The sequence below is a fragment of the Pipra filicauda genome, unplaced genomic scaffold (assembly GCF_003945595.2).
Source record: "Pipra filicauda isolate LSUMZ 115617 unplaced genomic scaffold, ASM394559v2 scaffold24_size8852520_pilon, whole genome shotgun sequence".
Taxonomy (NCBI): Eukaryota; Metazoa; Chordata; class Aves; order Passeriformes; family Pipridae; genus Pipra; species Pipra filicauda.
In genome coordinates this window covers 5,696,370-5,718,317 of record NW_024104365.1, presented here as the reverse complement: position 1 = coordinate 5,718,317, position 21,948 = coordinate 5,696,370, and the positions used below count along the sequence as shown (strand labels likewise).

The following is a 21,948-nucleotide window of genomic DNA, read 5'->3' as shown; positions in this document are numbered from 1 at the left end:
CCTTCCCTTTCTCCACTCCTCCATCTCTCCTCTCTTTCCGCCGAGGGCACACGCAGTTCCCGAGCGCTGTCCCGGGCGCCTGGCGCAGTCCCCACCGTGCGGGGGCGCCCCGCGGCCGCGGCCGCGCCGCGCCTCTTGTCCGGGCACCGCGGTGGGAGGGCCACGCCGCGCCTCTTCCACCTGCCAGCGGCTTTAAAGTTGCAGCCGGGCGGGACGCGATGACTCGGGTCGCGCTGCCCAGGCCGGCGGCTGTCGGGGTGCTTGGCGGTCTCGCACACGGAGCAGAGCCGTTTTCCACCGTCGCCCCCGCCTGCCCGCCGTCGCCTTTCCCCGCGGCGGCAGAGCAGGGCCGGGGAGGGGGCGGCAGGGGCTGGTGTGCCCGGGAGATGCCCGAGCCCGCGGCGGGTCCCCCACGCGGCGCGGCCGCCGTGGGTCTCGGCGCCTCCGCGCCCCGGCAGCGGCCGGACGGACGCGGGTAGAGCCGGCGCTGCCGCCGCCGCAGCCGTGGGCCCCTGCCAGGCAAGCCATGGAGCCGCCTGACCTCCGCGACGTCGAGCAGAAACTGGGGCGCAAAGTGCCCGAGAGCCTGGCGCGGCCCCTGCGCGGGGAGGAGCTCGCGGCCCGCCCCGCCGCCGCGGCCCCCGGCCCCCGGCACCGCCGCGCCGCCGCTCTGGCCCGTCTGGAGGCGAAACTTCAGCTCCTGAGGCAGGAGATGGTGAGTAGCCGGGCGCCGGCCGCAGCCCTCACGCTCCGCCGCCTCCCGCTCGGCGGCACCGGCCGGGATGGGGACGGCGCTGCGCTCCCCCTGCCCTGCCGGCCCGCCCTGGGAGAGGCGCTGCCTGACCCGGGAGCAGCCGCCGCCTCGCATCCATCCCCCGGCGGGGCCGGGCGGCAGCGGGGGCTGCGGGGCCGGGAGGGCAGGAGGCTGCTCGGCGGAGCGGCGTAGAATGAGGAACTTGCCGGTTCCTTCCCTCGCAGCGTGGCAGTTCGCCAGTGACTCGCTGTTGGCTTCCGTTCCTCTGTCAGCTCGTTAGAAGTACTGAAAGCTGGAGTACCAATAAACGAAAGAATGCACTTATCTCTCACCTTTGTAAGTGCATTTTCTGCATCGCACCTGTTTCCTGCTGATGACTAATACCTAAGGAGACACGGGATATTTTGGGGCTGGAAATTTGGCCCAGAATTCAGGGACTTGATTTCTGGACTTCAATCTTCAGAGACTTAATTAGTTCCAAACAGGCTACAGATGATGCACACTAATTCTTGAACAACTATTTATAATTTGGTGGAATGATTTCTCTTTTTTTTGCTAGTGATCTGTGATGGGACTAAGGTGTTCGTAGTTTGGAACTTTTAACTTGTTTACTGTCTTAATGCAGGCGCTTGTCCTCCTTTGTATGCCACCATCTCAATAAATTTATTTTTGATGATGCCATAAAACTGGCTTAATTTTTTAAGACAAACAAGAAGAATGCTCTTTGCAAGCAAGTGAGCACCTAGTGAACACAGCACATACGATCTTGACAATGCAGGGTACCTCAGATTTGCAGCCACAATTAGCTTCTATTTTTATTAGGGAATAATTGTTATGTGAGGTCCTAAAAAACTCTTTTCAGTAGCAGTTCTTTCCATAGCTCCTGCCACTAAGCTTATTTGAACACAGGATAAAATTTGATCATGTTGGGATGAGGATTTTTCTGGCAATGTGTTGAGATAACTTTGTGCAACAGTCTTGGAACTCAACCGTTTACAGCAAACAAATCAATCTCAATCTGTGTGAACGACTGTAATGCCATACCTTCAGTCCCTGTGCAATGTCACATAGATAGATGGATAGATATAAGTAAAAGGTGTGTGGGTTCATAAGTGTTTTTAAAGAAGAAGAATGCTAAGCAAAAAGAGGAAGAGAATGGATATTTTGGGAGTTAATAGCGAAAAAGGTAATGTTAATCTTGAGGGGTAATTTATAAATCACACTTGCTATTGTAGAGCTTCAGGTTATTTAAGAGATACACACAAATCAAGATATCAACATATTCTGTGGAGACCTTTTAGGCACCTTTCAGTATCTAAACAGGGCCAAGAAGAAAGCTAGAGAGGGAGTGTTTACAAAGGCATGTAGTGATGGGACAAGAGGGAATGGCTTTAAAATAAAAGAGGAGAGATTCAAATTAGATATTAGGAAGGAATTCTTTATTCAGTGGGTAGTGGGGCACTGAAATAGATTGTCCAGAGAAATTGTGGGTGCTCCATCCCTAGCAGTGTTCAAGGCCAGGTTGGACAGGGCTTTCAGCAACCTGATCTTTTGGAAGGTGTCCCTGCCCATGGCAGGAAGATTGGAACTAGTGATATTTAATATCCCTTCAAACATAATTCTGTGATTCTATGCTGTTAGTTTAATGATCACTGGGAATTTCAGTTTAGCATTAACACACTGTCAGCATATCTCATGTTTATTTTTTAATTTTAAGCTTGCACAATATTGTAGAATGACCTGCAGGTAGCTTATAATGTATGGGATCTCAGACTGCAAAGGAAGCAAATAAGGTAGCCAGAGTTCTCAGCATGCCTGTCTAGACATATCATGACAATTAGGCCTATTAAGGGAGGGGGATGCCAGTGAGTTGCCCATATCACCCTTTCCTTTCAAGTTGGTCTCTTCACCTACTTCATACTTAAAAGTTTCATGTCACAATCTTCGATTTGCCTCTTCTTCCTCCTGCCACCCAGTTTCCCTCTTTTTCCTTCATGCCGTAAGCATAAACATGTTTTAGTTCCAAAAGCCTTGACCTCTGCTGTTCTTCGTCACTTCAATGACTGACTGCCTTTCGCATCTGAACTCATTGCTCTTGGTAAGCAAGGAGAATTCAGTTACGCATCTCTTCCCATTTGACTTCCGGTCTGTGTATACACATTAAACCACCAATAAGATGACTATTTGTGAAGTATTACTACCCTGTCTATATCTTATTCATGCTTTCAGCTGTGTTCTGTAATCCAGAGCGTGAAAGTGAACTACCTTCCTGAGGTTTGTCTCTAGTCTCTACCATTTTTTCTATTTTCTTCTATCCTAAGAGTTTCTTAATGGTCTTAATCTGTCACTTTCCCCTCTGCAGTTTTCTTTGTTACATTGTGCAGATTTAATCAATTTAAGAACAATACCAGGTAATAATTGTGGTTCCTTTCTATGTTTTTTTTTCTCTTTTACTGCATATCAGTCAAAACTTCTTATTTCAGACCTCTATCTTATTTATTGTTCTTTGGCTTTGCTGCATGGCCTAAGATGCCTTTAACATATAGAAAAGTAATTTATATTTGCTGCAGTAGTAAAAAAATGCAAAAAATGGAACATACTAGAAGCTTAGAAAACCGAGTGTCATCCATCAAGCTGTTTTTTTCTGGTTGTGCTATGATGGCAAATTCCGCAGCCCAATCGCTGAATTTTGGATAGACCTATCTATGTTTCTTTTTTGCTTGCTTGTTTCAGACTTGAGGCAAACTTTTTGTAAGCATATACAAAACAAGGTTATTCAGGCTCTTCTTTTCTAGTCAAATATGGAAAAAGTTACAATATTTGACTTGGAAATGCTGGTTTTGACTGTGAGTTACAGTACCTGACAGACTGGGGGGGGGGGGGGCGTGGTGTGACAACTGTATGCCTCCTGGGTAAAGGTCTTGAGGCTCCTTCACAGCATATGGTTCTTTTTCCCTCGAGCCTGGTTTTGCTGATAGTCACTCCAATCACACACAAAGCACCACAGACTATCTTTCTAGAAAGGCAGACCTGTTTGGCCTTACTTCCCTTTCCTTATCCTCCACTTTCCCCAACAAGGCCACAATGGAGACTGGGTTGTATGCTGAAAACCTTTGAATTAAAAGGCCATAAAGTTACCAGAGTAGCAAGATGTAATTGCCAGTGCAGGTCAAAACACTGTGCTCTGGTCAGCCTAGAGTGGAATGAGTACTTCCTACTAGCTAATGTGGTCTTGACTCAGTATGAAATTTGTCACAATGTTACTGTTAAGCTCTTTTTTCCCTGTGGTATTTTAGGTGGAATGTTCCACTGGGGAATTAATAATAACCCTTTATAGCTGCAGCCCTTTTTCTAGTGTACCATGCTCCTGAGGTCACCATTCAACACATATAACTTCAGCAGCTATGCACTACAGTAAATAATCAGTGAGGCTTATTCTGCAGCCTGAAATGATACTGCTTCAAAAGCCTCAATTCTCCTTCAAAAGTTCTGAGGTTACTCAAAGGGAGATTTTCCTTAACATTTGAAGAAAGAGAGTGGGTTTTGGTTTTTTTTCCTTAAATTCAAAAGTTTCCAAAATCAAGTTTTTAATGCCTTTTTTGAAAGCTAAAAAATTAAAGAATATAGTCTGCATTACATGCAATAATTAAAAAAATATTCTGCATAAAAATGTATCAGGCAGAAAAGATACGCCATGGCTTGGAATTGAGGGGTGGATGGCAGCGCTGGGACTTTTGAATGAGAATCCTTCTGGTGAACACTGTTGAGGATCAAATACTGTTTATGAGTCTGAAAGTCAAAATTGGTATACTGAGTGCAGCAGTTTTTAGAGTGAAGGATAAAGAAATTGAAACAATCCTATTTTCAAGGAGTGGAGCATGCCAGATTTAGGCTAAACCTATTTGAGATAGAGGTACACTCCTATGCTTTCTCATTCTATTATTTTTTTAGTATAACTATTTTTTAAGGGCTAATTGTCATTGATCCCTGACAAAATGAAATAGAAGTAAAAGCATCTTTTACTGGCTGTCATTAAGGCAAATACAATCATTATGGTGCCAGTCGTTCTTGGGGTTTTGTGTTGGTTTTGTTTTGCTTTGTTTTCTTGTTGCTTTTTTTGGTGGTTTTGTTTTGTTTTATTTTATTTTGTTTTGTTTCTTTCACATATCCTTAGCATGTCAATGAAGAAGCAAGTTGGAGGGAAAAGCTGTTGTCACTCTCTTCTACCAGCTCTACAGAGTTTGAACAGTGCTTCAGATTTATTAGATCCACAGCTGGGGGGAGAGTCTACATTTATTAGTTTCTTTAAAGAAAAAAAAAGTCAACAACTAATTTGAAACATCTTTTTATCACTTGCTGTAAGTACGGGCTGCTACTTTCACTATTTTGTATGATAATATCAGTTGTCTTAACTGAAGCCAAGTCTGGTTCAGTGTGCCTAGTCAGCCATGTAAAACTGTGTATCAGATGCTGGGTTTCTATTAGATTAATTAGAATTTTTGCTTAAAATCTTGACTGAAGATAAAATCTTAAATATAAAATTACTAGTGGCTAAACCTCAAGCCTGTGTAGGACAGTTTGATTAACCTTCATTTATTCGTGAGCAGTTATTCAGTGAGGCTCTTAGAAATAGAAAGACATACAAAAATGGAAATTAACTTATTTCCCCAAGTCCTCCTGAAGTTCACTGGAAAAGGTAGTGTCATGGTTTGAGAGCCCTAAAAATCCAATTCCCTAGTCCTAGCCCCCTCCCACATCTCAACCCAATGTGAGATGGTTTTTTCCAGACAACCACACGAGACTCAAAATGGGAGAAAGGGAATATATATTACAATGACTGTACAAATAAATACTACAATACATTATATACAGTCTTAGCTATCTCTACCATGACATAAGTATTTACAATGGATCAAATCTCTTCTCCCCTCCAAATAAAAGTCCAGGAGGGAAGAAGGAAAAAGATCCCTTTCCACTCTCAGAGCAGCAGTTTTTCTAGGGCAGCAGTCTTTCTTCCTTTTATGCAGCATCTGGATCTGGATCTCTGCCAGTACACACAAGGGGGTCTTCTTTCACCCATCTTGTCCTTCGACTCCAAGCAAAGGTCTCACCCATGGACTGCCAGCAGGGACAAAACTCGCTTCACCACGGTCATATCACGAAGTGAGTCAGAACGTCTCGGGCAGCTTTCAGTTGAAAGTCTTTGCCTCAAGAGTTCTACCAGAGCTCCTGTACTCTGTCTCAAGCAGCGGGGGGGACCAAGGTCACCCTCTCTGCACTTCTTTGGCTGTCCTGGTCCAGCTTTCCAGGACGCTTTGAGCTTTTCAGCTCCTCTGCAGTGCATGTTGCACTTCACCCCTCCCTTCTAGGAGGTGAGGGGTCTCCAAGGAGTTTGGGGTCTTTTGGTTTCAGTTTCTTACCCCAGCTCTGTTTCTCTGCTGTTGGCTCTCCCTCGGCTCTCTCAGACAACTCTGTGTCTTCTTTGGTTGCGTGCTGTTTGCTGCTGCTTCTCTGGTTCAGTTCTTATCTGTTGGCTTTTAGCCATAGCCTCTGTTCGCTGCTGTCTCTGCCGCTGCTTTTCAGTATCTCTTGCTGCAGCTCACAGTGGAGATACATCCCCCAGCTCATAGCTACAGATACATAGTCCAGCTTAACACTGTTCCAAGTCTCTGTAGCCCCCCGCACTGGGGGCTGGGGGGGGCCCAGCCCCCAGTGGGGCTGCTGCTGTTTCTCCTCGTGGCTTCACAACATGGCTACTTCTCCTACCACAACTACAACTACTTTCTCTTCTGTTCTGCTTGTGATATGTTTATATTTTGCTCATTGGGTAAAACCTCAAAACTTCAAGGGTCACCACCCCCTGGGGTTTTACCATTTTATAACTGCAGGGGGAAAAACTGTTTCCCCCCACCACAGGTAGTAATCCTGGATCTTGCTAGGAAGTTCTCTCCATACTCTCCAACTCACATGATGTAGTAAAGGAGTTTGTAATTTTTTACATATAATGCAAATTGGGCAGTGATACCAGGATACTCATGCTAAAAGGCACTTGTAGATTTATCCTTAGGGAAAATGATCAAATCTGACAGGAAAAAATTGCAACCTAAACAAAGTGCCAGCACTTTACCAGGTTTTCCACCTTTTCAGATCATCTCTGGAATGATGAGCTGAGCAAGATTATTTAAATTAATGCATATTTAAACATATATTTTGACTGGCAAATTTCACCCAGTGTAGGGCAGAAGAATTTGAATTGTGGAGTGTCTCCACGTTGCACTTGGTGCTTATGGCTGTTCTTATTCAGCTGTAGCAGATGCTGAAGTGTTTAAGTCTCTAGGAAGTACAGACGAATATGTGCATACATTATTAGCTGCTGAATGGCCCAGGGTGTGAAACATTGCTGATACCTTACCTGGTAGCATCAGTGTGAGATACTTTGGTACATACGCTCCTGTCTCATGTATGGATCGTCACAGCAGTGTTGGGGAAACTTGCAGTCAAGACTTCCAGTTAGACTACCCATGTACTGTGAGACTTCTGCCAGCCTTTATTTCAAAGAGTATATATTATAATTTCATGATTCATTCATGATTACTTTTTCAAGAATAGAAGAATCCTTGAAGTTGCTTTTTAAAGTCTGGTTGCTGACAATTGAAAGACATGGAAACTAAAGCCTTTCTGCACAGAGTTTTACAGTTTATGATAGCTTTTAGCAAATAGATTGTAAACTTTCTAATGAAATCAGCAAAACACCATGGTTTTCGTAGAACAGCCTAGGATGGAAGGGCCATTCTGTGAAGGGAGCCCAAAAATTGTCTAGTTTCACCTTTCATAGGACCCAGAGTCTGGGTGAGACTATTGAGCACTCTGTCCAGTTGCATTTTGAAAACCTCCAGCAACAGGGACTCCTCCACGTACATGAGGAGGTTGGTTGTCATCACTGAAAAAAAATTATCATGTATTAAAATGAAGCCTCTCCTAGTTCTCTTTGTAGCACTAGAATACTGTGATGAGACATCCCCATCCCCAAGACTTCTCTTCTCCAAGGAGGAAAGAACCTGTAGTCTTTCCTCATATGGCCAATGCTCCAGCCCTTTGATCATCATAATTTTGTGTGGATGCTTTCTTTAAAAGTACCTTTTGTCTGTGAGCTGGTAAAACTTGAAATGTACAATACTAAATACCTATATTGAGCAGAGATGATGGCAAACAAGTGCATTTCTACTCTTCAATAGTTTCTTTTTCCTAAAAGTAAATACTTAAAGAAAAAGAATACACTTTCAATTCATGTTTTAAAGGTTACAAGATTATTTGTCTATTCTCTGCTCTCAAGGCCAAAACCTAGTAAACTTCCTGCAATGGACATGTTTATTTCCTATGTGTTTTATTTCTCTTGATGTCCTGGAAGAGAGGCTGGATACTTGAATCTGGAACAAACAAGGATAAAGTTACAGGACTAAAAAGTCAGAGGGTCCGAGCTGTTGAAAAACAGCTAGAATTCAATTAAATCGAGTGCAATTTCTCTAACGGACTTTCACCCACATTTATAAGCATGGAAGTTAGATTTCTTGCATATAAGCAGTTCCAAGAGATGGTTCTCACATTACTGTTTGTAAAGTTGAAGAGCTCTGATTGTAAAATTATGGACAACATCATAACAAAAAGGGAAACTTTTTTGATGTGAAGACAGACTTGTAGCCTTTGTTATGGAGCTTTTACTCTCATAAATGAGGCTTCTAATTATAAGCTTTTACCTGTGTTCATGATAACCAATCCAAATCTGAACGGTGACCAAAACAAGTGACCAAAATTCATCCAGGAGATCTGTAAGCCATCTTGTATTACAGCTATGAAAGGTATAAACAACACAGCTTCAAATCTAGAAGCCTATTGGAATGGTCAGTTTGGTCAGTTATTTCAGAGATAACCTGTCCTGTCTTCCAGTGGTGAGTCCCTCTGCTGCATGCCTGTGGATTAGCATGTGGAATGTGTCTGAGGATTCCCCTCCTGAAGTAGCTCCAAAGGAAGTTTCCCTCCTTCCATAAGAGAAGATAAGGAGAATATACTGGGGAGTATATATATATATATATATGTGTGTGTGTATATATATATATATGTATATGTTAAAATTAGCTACTCTGTTTTGTTAGGATATGCAATCTCTCCTAGAGCTTCCATAAACATAGAGAAGAGCATAGTGGCACACCTGTGCAACCCTGCTTTCATCAATCCAATCCTCATCCTTCCCCACCAACTAGCCTTTCTTAATACCTTTGTCAAGGGAATGATATGGCACATTTGTTAATTAACAGGAAACACAAACTAGCGAAGCTGCTAGAGAAGTTACCTGTTTCATTTACTGTGCTGTAAAATAAACTCCAAGTATTGTGTGGCCCTGCTGGGTGCAGTGCCAGGTGAAGTGAAAATATTTAGTGACTGTAAAGCAATGCTAAATTGCTATTTAGCTGCTGGGAGTTTCAGATTTTATAAACACTTATAAACACTTTACTGGCTTAATTTGTAATTTTGTTTGCTGCATTCATGACTAAAATGCTTCCAGAAGGAGAGCAATTTTACTACCATTATACTTTGGCCATGAAACCTCTCTCTAGGTAGAGAAGGAAACACATATCCAAGGATTACAATGTAACATGTTGAGTGTTTCCAAGCTCACAGGTTTTTACCTTAAGCGAGAAACAAAAATAGAACAGCTTTGTTGCTTTACAGTTTTCTATTATTTTCTATTTTTTTGTCTTCCTACAGAATTTCCACTGGTTTAAAGAAATGTATTTGAAATTGTTTCACTGCTTTTTTTGTCTCAGATACATGCTTATGAGACATAGCAGACATTGGACATGACTAAATATTAAGTGTTTACTGAAAAGACTTTAATTTATGACAGAACAAGGGGTGACAGGCACAAACTGACACACAGGAGGTTCTATCTGAATATGAGGAAAAGCTTTTTTACTTTGAGGGTGACTGAGCACTGGAACACACTGCCCAGAGAGGTTGTGGAGTCTTACCTCTCTGGAAGTTTTCAAACCCCACCTTGACATGATCCTGTGCAACCTGCTGTAATAGTGAGGTTGGATTAGATGATCGCCAGAGGTCCTTTACAACCCCAAGTATTCTGTGATGCTGTGATTCTGAATATCTAGCATCCTTCCTGAAATGAGATTAACATGTACCTTTTTAAGAGTGGCCAGAGAAGGCCTGTTCCAGCCACACTGAAAGCCTGAAGTTGTCCTCCAATGAGCATGATCATAAAACAGTGGTAATGTAGTGGTTTTATGTTGGTTTTGGTACTGAACAATCCTTTTCACAAACAGGATTTGGATGGGTCTGCGCAAAAACATGACAACTTTGAGAACTCAATCATTGTAAACTCCAATGGTAGACTATTTTTCTAAAAGACTTCTCAAAACTATACACCTGTGAGAGGAGCAAATATGAAACCAGAATGATAATTTTTAGAGATCTTCTCCTGTTCTTTGGCTCCAAGTGCATTTTGCCTTCACAGGAGCACTTCAACCACTGTGACTATTAGTGGTCTGTCCAGATGTCTTGGGAGAATTGTGCTGTACACTGAAATATTTTTGTTTCACGTTGTGGCCCGTGGCAGGGTCCTAGTGTTACAGGGTTTGTAGGAATTGTAAATCCTGCAACAGCAGAGGAGAAAGCAGGAGAAGAATAGTACCACTGGCATACCAAAGCAACTATAAGTTTCTTCAAATGCCCATGGAATTTACATCCTCCTTTGCTAGCATCTAGCACTAGTTGTTGTGACTGGAGCACTGGAGTGGAAGCGTGGTTTGTGTTTTTCCCATAGCCAGACAAAGTAGCCCTCTGTGACGATCAATTCATAAAGTTATTTATGCATTCACCACTGCAGAGCGTCAGTCCTCCCATTTCAGACAAAAAAGAAAAGCAACCAAAACAACAGTATGATGTTTAAGCTTTGTTACTTCTGTGTTTCATTTTCATTAATTTGTACTTAGTTGACAAAATTACTTCAGAAGAGTCCTAACCAGCCCTTTTCAAATGCAACTGAACTTCTCTAATCCAAACCTTTTGCGTCCTGGTTTTCCTTGTCTAGTTCTCTCATTTCCCAGGTTCCTTGATTATTCGCAAAGGCCATGTTCGTCTTTTCCTAGCCATGTGTTGCAAGTCTTGCACCTTATTTCTGCTTCCCAACTAGCTTAGTAGCTAGTATTTTCTCAGTAGAAAGAGAAATGGGAAATATAACTAATGACCTTGATTCCTTCCCACTCTACTCATACCTCTGGTAACTGCGTTGATAGCTATGATTAATATTCTTTGCTGAATTAGAATCATTTTACACTGCCCCAGTACTCTTCTATGTAGAGATCTTCATTAAGAACAGGTTTAAATTAAAAAAGAGTAGTATGACATGAGTTAGAGTTGTGCAGGAGAAGCTGAGGACTGCACTATATGGTGTGGATGATAGTTATTGATCAGAGGAGAGTTCAAATAATATAGAAAGACTGGTACCTACAGTGCCTGATTTTGCCTTGAAGTTTATAGTTCATGACTGATTGCTGTTGCTACCTTCTCATATCCTTCCCTGGAAGTATAGGATTTTTCTTTGTTTAATTGTTAATGTATGCTTTCACTGTTCTACCTAGATAATCACGCCTTGTGACCTGCAGAACAGAGTACTGCAGTGTGTTCTGTAGTAAACAATGGGGTACATGGCTTTTTGATCCATGATGGCTCAAAAGCTGCAGCTAGCGCAACTTTCAACAACCTACTTTGCTAGTTGTGCTGGACAATTTCAGCATTTCAGCTTGCTAGAGATGGTTCTAAACTCTTGTTTGCTTCTAGATCTTTAACCCATAGATTCTATATGCATCTTATCTGCTGGCTGTTTGATACCTTCTTAGTGGATGAGAGAAAACTAAAGAAGCTAACTTTTTATAGATATCTGGAAGTTTAAAAGGGTGTTTTTGTTTGAAAGACTCAAAATATTCAGCTTCATTTTATCTGAAAGACCTAAAATTTGCTGGTACTTTCTGATAGGCATAAAGACTGCACAGGAACCGTATTTTAGGAGGATGGTGATTACACCAGTAGGAAGATTTGGATGAAGTTTTACATTTAAAAGAATAAATGAGTCTGAATTTGAAAGACATGCAACTTTAAATAGTGCACAAATTAAACTTAAAGAAAAAAAAAAAAAGCCTTATTTTATAAGATATTGAATCATTTTTATTCAATAAGTTTTAAAATATTTAGCATGGAAATGTAATGCTTATAATGTTTTAATAGGAAAAAATCCCAGTGATCAGCATATCACTTTCGAATACTGTTAAAGCAGTTCTAAGAGCACCTGTGATCACTTAGAATTACAGGTCTGTCTTGAAGTTCTTTTTTATTCTTATCCAAATAAACCTTAAGTAAGTAGGATGGGAGTTTGCCTTTACTAAAGTTTTGGTTGTTAAATTAAAAATGTGCTTTCAATAGGATCTACCCCATCTCCAAGAACACAAAATTATTTCAAACAGAATTCCATTTTGGCTTCTGGGGAGATTCAGACAAAGATTTTTAAATTTTTTTTAATAGTATGTGTCTTTCCAGTGGTATTGTGGAAGCAGACTTGAATTTCAAGAAACTTCAGATTTGTCTCCAGCATTAATATTGTCATTTCTCAGTTCTAACTTAATGAAATAAGTTGGGTGGTTAGATTTTTTGTTGTTTTTTGTTTTATTTTGTTTGGGGTTTTTTTTACGTTTTTGAATATTTTCAAAATTTGGTGTTATCTCTGTAAAAGCAATATCTTCAAATTTTGAATAAGTAAAACCCATTATCTTTTTTCACTTTTACTTTAGTTATATGCTTTTGAGCATACTTGCACAGTGCCAGTATTAAAAATAATTAATTTTAAAGGGATGAACAGGTCTGGAGTGATTATTAACCAAACGAGCAGATGTTTTATCCATTTTTTGCATTGTGTTTTTAAGAGCATGTTTTGGTCAAGACAAACATAAGACAGAGAGTGAAATTCAATGAAATAAAAGAAATTATATATGCTACTGAGCCCCAGAGCTGTCTCATGTTGGTGGGGTGACACATACAGTCCTGTATTGTGGCTGGTGTCCAGAACACTTAATAATGATGCTGTGATCGTCCATCTGCTGTAACACTTTCTGACACCAACAGCCAAACATTACCGCTTCATATTGACCTGAATGTTTGCAGTGGTATTATCTTGTCTGTCAACGTATGTGGGTCCATATTATGGATTGTTCTGGACATTTTCACCTTTGTCATAGATACATCTCTAAGGTCAGATGATGCTTTTATGACAGTAGCATGAGATATTTGGAAACATTTGGTAAAACCTTACAGTAGCATTAGAAGTTTTTGCTCTTCTCAAACCCCTACATTTCCTCACTGCTCCTTTTCGTGTTAATTCAACCAAGTTTTAAAAGAATCAGGATCTTCCTTTTACATTCATTCATCTTTATGAGGCTGGATGTTTCTCTATATGAATTCTGTGGTACTTCTATATTTAAAGATCTTATTTTATTTTATTTTAATTTGGACAGGAGGTCATGAAATAGGGACTTAACTGATTAACCTTTATTTTTTTCCTCCTTCTTACTCTGAGGTGTATAGCATGTTTCTCTCTGATAATTCTTGTCATGTCTACTTAGGAGATATTTAAATTGTTCCTTCTTTTTTCATAGTAAAATAAAAAGATAGCCAAAAAACTAGAACAAACAAACAAAAAGACACTATACCTCCTGAGATTTTTTTTATTACATTTAATCATACAAGATACCTCAAATTGTATTATGATGAAAAAAAAAAGAATTGTACCCTACTGAGCAAATGATTCATCTGAATCATTGATATTTTACTACCAAAGGTATTAATGCAAATGACAGGCTACACACACACACACTCCACAGAAAAGGACTGTGCATATTTCAAGGAGGTGGAAAAAGGCCTTGTGATCCACTGTTTCTTTTTTTTGAGATAATGTGATTAAACAGTTGCACAACTTGGCAGTATGTATTTTCCCGTCAAGTCTGAGAGGAATCAATTACTATGCATAAATTAAAATATTAAAATACAGTGTTGTAAGAGAAATGTAAATCACCAATACTGTAATTTCCTGTACCAGATGATAACCATACTATTTTAGTCATTTACTTGCAAGAAATGTCCTTGGAACCTGTTAATTATGTTATTTACTCTCATTGCTTGCTGAGTTAACTTGCTCTCTGATTAAGTTGCTCTGCCTTCCTGATTATTCTGGTGGTGGCTCAGGCTTGACTGCTCGCTTCCTTGCTTTGGCTAATCAGCTGGTAAGCTTTGCTTTCAGAAGGAGAATCCTTTTTTGGCCGATGGAGAATCACAAGGTCTCTCCTTCCTGGTTAAAAATCATTGTGCACAAAACTATGTTATGTGGCTGCTAAATTTTACAGGAGGACCTGCAGAAATATTTATTGGAAGCATTTGGTGAAGGGTTGTACTGGACTGCAGCACCTTGAAACAGGTGATGATGACTACGCTAGAGCTTCTGTTTAAAGAAGCAAAGTAGCAAAGGGTGCAGTCAGAAAACCAAATGACTGAAAACTGAATGACTGCTCACTTTCTGAGCAGCTGGGACTTCAGTGATTGTAATGAATGCTGCCTAAAAAACTGCTATGAGGGTTTTTTGAGTCTTCAAGAGAAACAAGAGTATAAACAATCTCTTTGGCAAAAGCCAAAAATCAAGTGATTAAGACTGCTTCTGTAGCCAGCCACAATGTTTTTATTGTGACTCATAATGGAAGTACAGCTGAGAAAGGTCAGTGTAACTCACTCACTTTGCAGAAATAAAGTAGATCAGCACACTGCAACTACAAATCAATGGATCACATAAATTTAGCTTTTGTATAAGCACATAGCTTTTGTATGTGCTCTCTCATTGTCTGAAGTTTACCACAGGCCTAAAAAACAGGAATAAATAAATGAGAAAATGTTACAGCAATACATTTTGAAACAAGTCCATGATGAAAGAAACCAGGTCCACAAAAAGCTGATGATCTACATATATCACTGTTAACCAAACTTTTATTTACCTAAATCAGTTGTGAGGTAAATCACAGTCAGAGACATCTGGCCTAATGATGAACACTGCAGCACCTACCTCAATTCACTGACAGTCTCATCTCTGCCAGGCTTTGGTCAACATCTCTGTTGTTTGAGAGAGCTCACATACAGTGTCAGTCAGGTTGGTTGGGTTAGCCTGAATTACTGTAGTGCCTGAATTAATCAGAGCTAGTTGGCTTTGCTATGGAGTGAATGTGAAGCATTCCTAAAAGCAGTTACAGTTTCACCTGTGCAGATATAATCCCTTGCAGTTAAGGATAGTAAACTTATGTTCTTACACTGTGTAAAAAAAAGCTCCATTTTTTTTTTACGGGAGATGCTGAAGATTGTGTTCAAATTCAGAAGTCAGCCTAGGCATTCTGATTTCTTCATCTTGATCCTGAAATACCATTGCCTAAAGCAGCATCATTATTTGAGGAAACCACTGCAAATATTTTGAATCAGTGAGACAATTTAGAAGCAGGCAAGATGTTTAAAGACACGCGGATGCATATGTATTAATTAAAGTAGATGTAGCTCCTGCACAGCTTGTTAATCATCTTGTGTGTTAAAGGAGCAGACATTATCTGTTGTTTGTGAGTTTATTTTATTTTAGACATGTTAACTGGAAAAAGAGCTTCTCTTCTACTCAGTGGTATCAAGAAGCTGTGGTAGTACCATTTTGAGCTTGCTGACCTTCAAGTGGCATGCTTCTTGCTTTGTGGTGGTTGTCCAATAAACAAAGCCTCTGTGTGTGTCACCACACTTGTCTTTGTTGTAAATATGTTAACTTGGTGACTCCAATTAAATAATGCTTGCATTCACATGTTCTGAACCTTGGACATTGAATAGATTGTTTATGGCCTTTTTAGCTTGTTATATATATTCTCTCACAGAATTGGCTGATGAGGTTTAATTGTTCAGTTTTTTGTGCTTATATATCTGCTTATTATATTTGTATCTTGATAAGGCTTGAATAATTCAATATTATTAACCAGTGTTTACTTTCCACACTCTCATCTTTCTCTTTGTAAATTGATTTTCTTTAAAAATTGTTATTCAGTGTTTGTCATAGCAAAAGTAACACCAGGAAAAAGTGGGAGAAGGCTAGTTTTTTTGACAGAAGAGGCATTGGAGAATGCAAAACAAAGTATTACTTGGACATTAATTTTTAGGGTTTTTTTAAAATTATATCTCAAAATAATTCATAGAAGTCATTATTCCATGGAAAACTGAGGTAATTGCCTTTAAAAAAAGAAAGGGGAGGTAGGCATAGCTGGCAAGCTGTTCATCCTGAATGATATAGGCAACAGTGGAAATTGAATAGGAAAGTGGGAAGGAGTGACTGACACATCCTAGAAAAATGAAACAACGGTAGCATTAATATTCCTGAACTGTAGTGGTCATGCACTTACTTGGCATGGAAATGTTCTCCTGGTTAGAAATTCTGTTTGTAAAAGGTGCAATAGAAATGGGTATGGCAGCATTTAACAACAGATAGAATTGACTCTTCATCTAACCCTCTTCACATATTCATTATCTTCTACAAGACTTCTCACATACTGAACCTCTGAGTGACTTTCTGTATAGTACTGTACTTTGCTACTGTCTCCATCCAACTTCCATTTATAGTGCAATATGTGCCCAAACTCATACTTCTTTAGAACATAGATTCCATAGTAGCCAACGCTAGATCCATGTTTGAGTCCTGCTCGAGACCCTGTACAGAACAGAACTTCTGTTATGAGTGACTTAAATACCTCCCTGAATCCATTAACTTGTAAGTATAAGATTTTGTACCTTACTGTAGGGACTTATTTCACTGTGATCTGGCTAAAAGATTTGTCTTGAAGGAAATACCTTATTATTTAGGCTCACTCATTTCTTTACTAAGGAGCTCTTTACAGCACACAACATGAAAGTGTTGAGGAAAAAATGAAACTAAAATGGTTTAAATAAACTTAGGAGTATCTTTTCCTCAGATGACATTTTGTCATTGACACTAATATCCCTGCAGACTCTCTGTAATTAGAAGAAGCAGCAACATGTGAGCTCAGGAATTTAAAAGAAAGTAATCTGCAAGAAGAAACTAGAGTTTCAAAGAGCTTTCAGATATTAAAGGTTATATTGAACAGAATTTTTAGCTTTGTCATTTTTGGAAAGAAACGGCACTCGCTATATTTGGACCAGACTGGAAACTGCCTACAGAACATGCAGCAGGAAAACACAAGTCCATTTTGCCCATATTCTGAGTGCAAGTGCAACTTTAATTCAAAAGCTAAGTGACCAGTCTAGCGACAGCTAATGCGCTACATTGGGTGAAGGCCAGGAAGCGATAATTTTCTTTGTTAACAGCCCTGGTCGTTAAGAGTTTTATTCTAAAAACAATAACCTTGTCAAGTCCTTTTTTAAAAACACTGTATATATAAAAATAGCATGAATATATGTATATGTCTGTACATACATATGTACACAAATACCCATAGGTTTGTAAATATAAATTCTCTTGGATATATAAGCCAGTGTTGTGCATATTATTATGGATGACCAAAAGCAAGGCTAGTTGCGTAAGGAAGAAATATTTTGTTAGAACAAAAAGTATGAGGGAGAGGCACAGACAGATGCTTAGACCAGCTATCCCTTCCAGACTAAAGATCTGGTCCTGTCTGAATGCTAATCTGTCCACCTGTGCTACCAGACTGTGTTACTTGAAAGATGCTGTCACTTTAATTTCGTTATTTTCTCTTACTGTGACTAGCTGTTGATATTAAATATTTACGATCCTTCCTGTGGATCTGCACTATTGTAATTATACAAATTTAGCAAAAATATGTAAAAACCTGTAGCAAGAATTTATTTTTTGCTCTCTTATCATGAATCGTTTCCTCTGTACACCACAAGTTTTGCTGAGGACTGATCTATGCTAATACACACCTTCCCTATGGTATTGCTGCACTACCTGTTACTGTGCATAACAAGTGGAGCTGTCAAACATGGTGATATTTTATTGTGTTTAGTGCCTTTAGCTGAACCATCTTGGACTGATTTGTTTAAATTGTTAAATTTGTTTAAATTGGTTACAGCCATGGAAGTGACTAAAAACTAATGTGATTGTGTCTGGGCTAAAGCTGATAAGGGGCAAGAAATGTCATTTTGACATTCTTGTGTTATCAAGTAGATGATGAAGTAAACCATGTTAAAGAAAGATGACACTTTTTGGACTACTTTTTAATGTTTGCTTTAGGAAAAGCGCACTCTTGATATGGGAGACTTGGGATGACATGGTAGCTAGGAGGAGGAGAACTCTAGTAATCAGGAATGCAAAAAATTGCTTCCAGTAAGGCTATTCCACAAAAAGGATGTAGCTGTGGGTGTATTTAGAGCAAAAAATTATTTCCAGTGAACTGAATCTCAAATATATGAGATTCCCTTTATCTAGAAGGGACTGTTTCATTAGAGTCATATTAGTTCTAGTTCTGTTGAACATTTTCTTAATCAGCCTTTTGGGAAACTTGTCTCCGAGCTTGCTTATATTCAGAAAGTTGCTGAAGTCTGTAGTTGCATTTGAGAAGCTGGGTAATTTACTGCTTTCATGACAGCCTAGTTGCTGAACAAATGGTTTCTAGTGATTTATTAGTAGGACTAGAGGAACTGGCTTGTGCAGAAGAACAACAAAATGGTCAATTTGTTTTCATAACCTCACATCTGAAACAATGAGAGTTGGACAGTATTGTTAAAACTGTGAATGGTAAAGCCATTTTGCACAGTACCAGGTTAACTGTGTTAAGTCCTGGGATGTTGGATTGAGAATAATTCAGAAGTCATTTTGAGAAGGGAACTGAGAATACATATGACAGTTACTTAGGCAGTCTGTTACTGGCAAAGCTTGAAATATCTTTGCATTGGGTTGACCCTGACCAGTAACTAAGCACTCACCAGCTGCCCACTCACTTCCCTCTCCTCTTCCAGTGGGATAGGGGGAGAGAAATGGAAGAACAAAAGTAAGAAAAATTCATACATAATAATGAAGACAGTTTAAAAAGTCAAGGAAATAAATCAAAAAAAACCAAACAAGTGATGCAAAGTCAGTGATGCACTATGTCCTGCCAGGAGACCAATGCTCAGCCAGTCGCCAAGCAACAGCTGGATTGGAAAGACCAAATGCACAGGTTTTATTGCTGAGCACAATATTATATGGCAAGGAATATCCTTTTGGTGCATTCTGGTCAACTTTCCCATCTCTGTCCCCTCCAAACATCTTTCTCTGTCCCAGTCTACTCGCTGAGGGTGCAGAGTAAAAAACAGAAAAGGCCTTGATGCTGTGCAGTCACTGCTCGACAACTGCTGAAACACTGGTGTGCTACCAACATTGATTTAGTCACAGATACAGAGCACAGCATCGCACTGGCTGCTAGGAAGCATCCCAGCTACAGCCAGTACAATCTTCTGCAGTATCTAGCAAAATAGAAATACATTAAAATAGATTTTTGAACAACTGCACCAGGTCGATGTAATTAGGGTACTGAGAATATGACATTTGAGTATGGAAAGAACCATGTTCAGATTGTACTCTCGGCAAAACAAGATACAGTCTCTGCTTCCTGAGAATACAGATTCCGTTCCAGTCCATTGTGTATGAACAATACGGGTACTATTTTTCTGTATAACAGTTGTCAACATGGAGAATATCATAAAGTATCTATTGTCTGATGTAACAGATCTTACTTGTGTTTTTCTTTATATCTCAATTGAGTGAAGATGTTCAAAGGTGTCATAGATTTTTTTTGCCAATACTTGTTATATTTCAGATTAAGAGAAAGCAGCAATGAATATAACCCTTAGGCCTCACCTTTATTTGTCATCTGAAGTGGCTTGCTTATAAATTGGCTTATATAGTTAGCCTATTAAGGAAAACATGAAGTCGATTAACTCAAGTTTGTCTGTGAAATGCAACACCACAATGTTCCACTGTGCATTGCCATTAACACTTCTGTGTGTATGCATCGACCACCACAATTAAGTGGGAAAGTAGGAGTTGGTACTTAATGTCCATTTTTTTATTTAGTTATTTATTGCAAATTGTTGCTCTTTTGACTGTGAACTCATCACCTTCATCTAATATAGGTTTAAATAATTGAAATTTATATTTTCAATAAGTTCAGTATTTTAACAGTCAGACATTTATACAGCAGATAATAACATCAACGCAGGAGTAATGTGAGTAAAAGTTGAATGTCCACAAGCTTTTTTCCAAATGATGCACATCTGAAAATTTTAGGTTACCCAATAAAAATAACTTTGGGTGAATGCTTAGATGCCTGTAGCTGCAAGTAGCTTGGAGTAATTGCAAATAGAAATGGCTTGGTGTCTTGCTTCTCTGATTAGTGAAAAGCTGTCCCCAAGTGTTGTCATATTAGCTGTGTTTCTCATCTAAATAGCGTCATACCAGTGTGTGTATAAATATTGTCATTGACTAGTGTTCCCATTAATGGACTGCTTAGGTAGCCTGATTAGGTTCCCACTTGACCTTCATTGAAAGCATTAGTATAACAATATATTTTTTTTTTACTTGTATTTAAGTAGGTTGGCTCTAGATTGGCTGGATTTTTTAATGTGTTTTCTTTTAACCGATTCTTTGCCCCCAGCCTGCTATTTGGTTTGATTTTGAAGAAAAAAGAGTAATTTTTTTAATCCTTTTTGCATTATAGGTTAATCTCCGAGCCACTGATGTGAAACTTATGCGCCAGCTCCTTATCATCAATGAAAGTATTGAATCAATCAAGTGGATGATTGAAGAGAAGGCCATTGCCAGTAGAGGCAGCAGTTTGAGCGGCAGCCTGTGCAGCTTGCTGGAAAGTCAGGAGACATCCCTCCATGACAGCTGTAACAGTTTACAAGACTGTAGTGATGGACTGGATGGCATATCAGTAGGGAGTTATTTGGACACCTTAGTGGATGATGTCCCTGGTCACCAAAGCCCTTCAGATATGGACAAGTTCAGTGATTCTTCTGTTACGGAGGACCCACAGCCTCTTCATAAGCATCCCAAAATTGATTCTGATGAGTACTACTGTTTTGGTTAATAAGGAAAAGTTCCAGTGGGACACAAATGCACTTGTACTTATCCTTTTTCTTTGCTGCTGTTTTATTTCATGTGCAAAAGCCCCAGAGTTCTCTTGGAAGGAGAACATACTATGATACTTCAATGCTACTGCATAACTTTTCCATTGCTTCTAATGCATTTTCTCCTTGATAGGTTGGGCTTTTCTTCTCCTTACATTTTCTTTTTCATAATTTATTGTCACAATTTTTCTTTCTGTTTTTTTTGTTTCCATTTTTTACAGTGCTGTATTTACAGGTCTTTAAAAGTGGTGAAGAAAAAGCTTTATCTTTAAAATGAGACATCAGGGGATGAGAGCAACAATTTTGTATTTGTTAGCAATAAAATATCTTCTAAAAAATATATGTTGCCATAAATTTTATTGACTACCAGGTTTGGTCTTTCCAAAGACACTGTTTTTATTGAGCCTTAAATCTGAATCTTGAAAATACCTCTAAAAATAATTTTTCTTTTATAAGCAATGAAATTTGGTTCTGTTAGGCTGTTTTAACTTGAAATATAAAGTATCCTAGACTTTTCTGTGTGGGATTTCTTTCTTTTTGCAATGTTCCCATGTCTCATGTCTAATTTTGCCATTAAATTCTAAGTTTGCTTTTTTATTCAGCAGTGTTGTCCTGCTGTCTTTTGGTTACTGATTTGCAAGTAAGAGTTTGCTTTAACCTTTTGTGCTTGTTGGTGCAGTGGAGAGCTGCAGCTAGTCAGTTATGATAAAAACAGCTGAGAACTAAAGCAGTAACTCTTGTGTGGAAAGTCTCCTGGTTCATGCTTTTGTGCAGAAAACTAGAAGATAAATTTTATTTTAGCTGCTTCAGAATTATAATAAACACCTGAAGACTTTATCCTTCTACAGTAAGAAAAAATTAGAATAAAAGAAATAGAATTGAACTAGACACTTTAACACATAATGAATGTGTATTTCCAGTGTATAGATAGTGAAAGAGGTATTGACACTTACACATCATCTAAA

At 39.4% G+C, this 21,948-nt stretch overlaps 1 protein-coding gene across 1 annotated transcript; it reads left to right on the top strand.

Annotated features, from left to right (window-relative positions):
- The first annotated feature begins 237 nt into the window (after positions 1-237).
- Positions 238-21,529, top strand: LURAP1L (leucine rich adaptor protein 1 like). The gene is made up of 2 exons (XM_027744930.2): positions 238-715; positions 20,569-21,529. The coding sequence occupies exons 1-2, from the start codon at positions 527-529 to the stop codon at positions 20,941-20,943; spliced, it is 564 nt and encodes a 187-aa protein (XP_027600731.1). The 5' UTR covers positions 238-526; the 3' UTR covers positions 20,944-21,529.
- Positions 21,530-21,948: the final 419 nt, after the last annotated feature.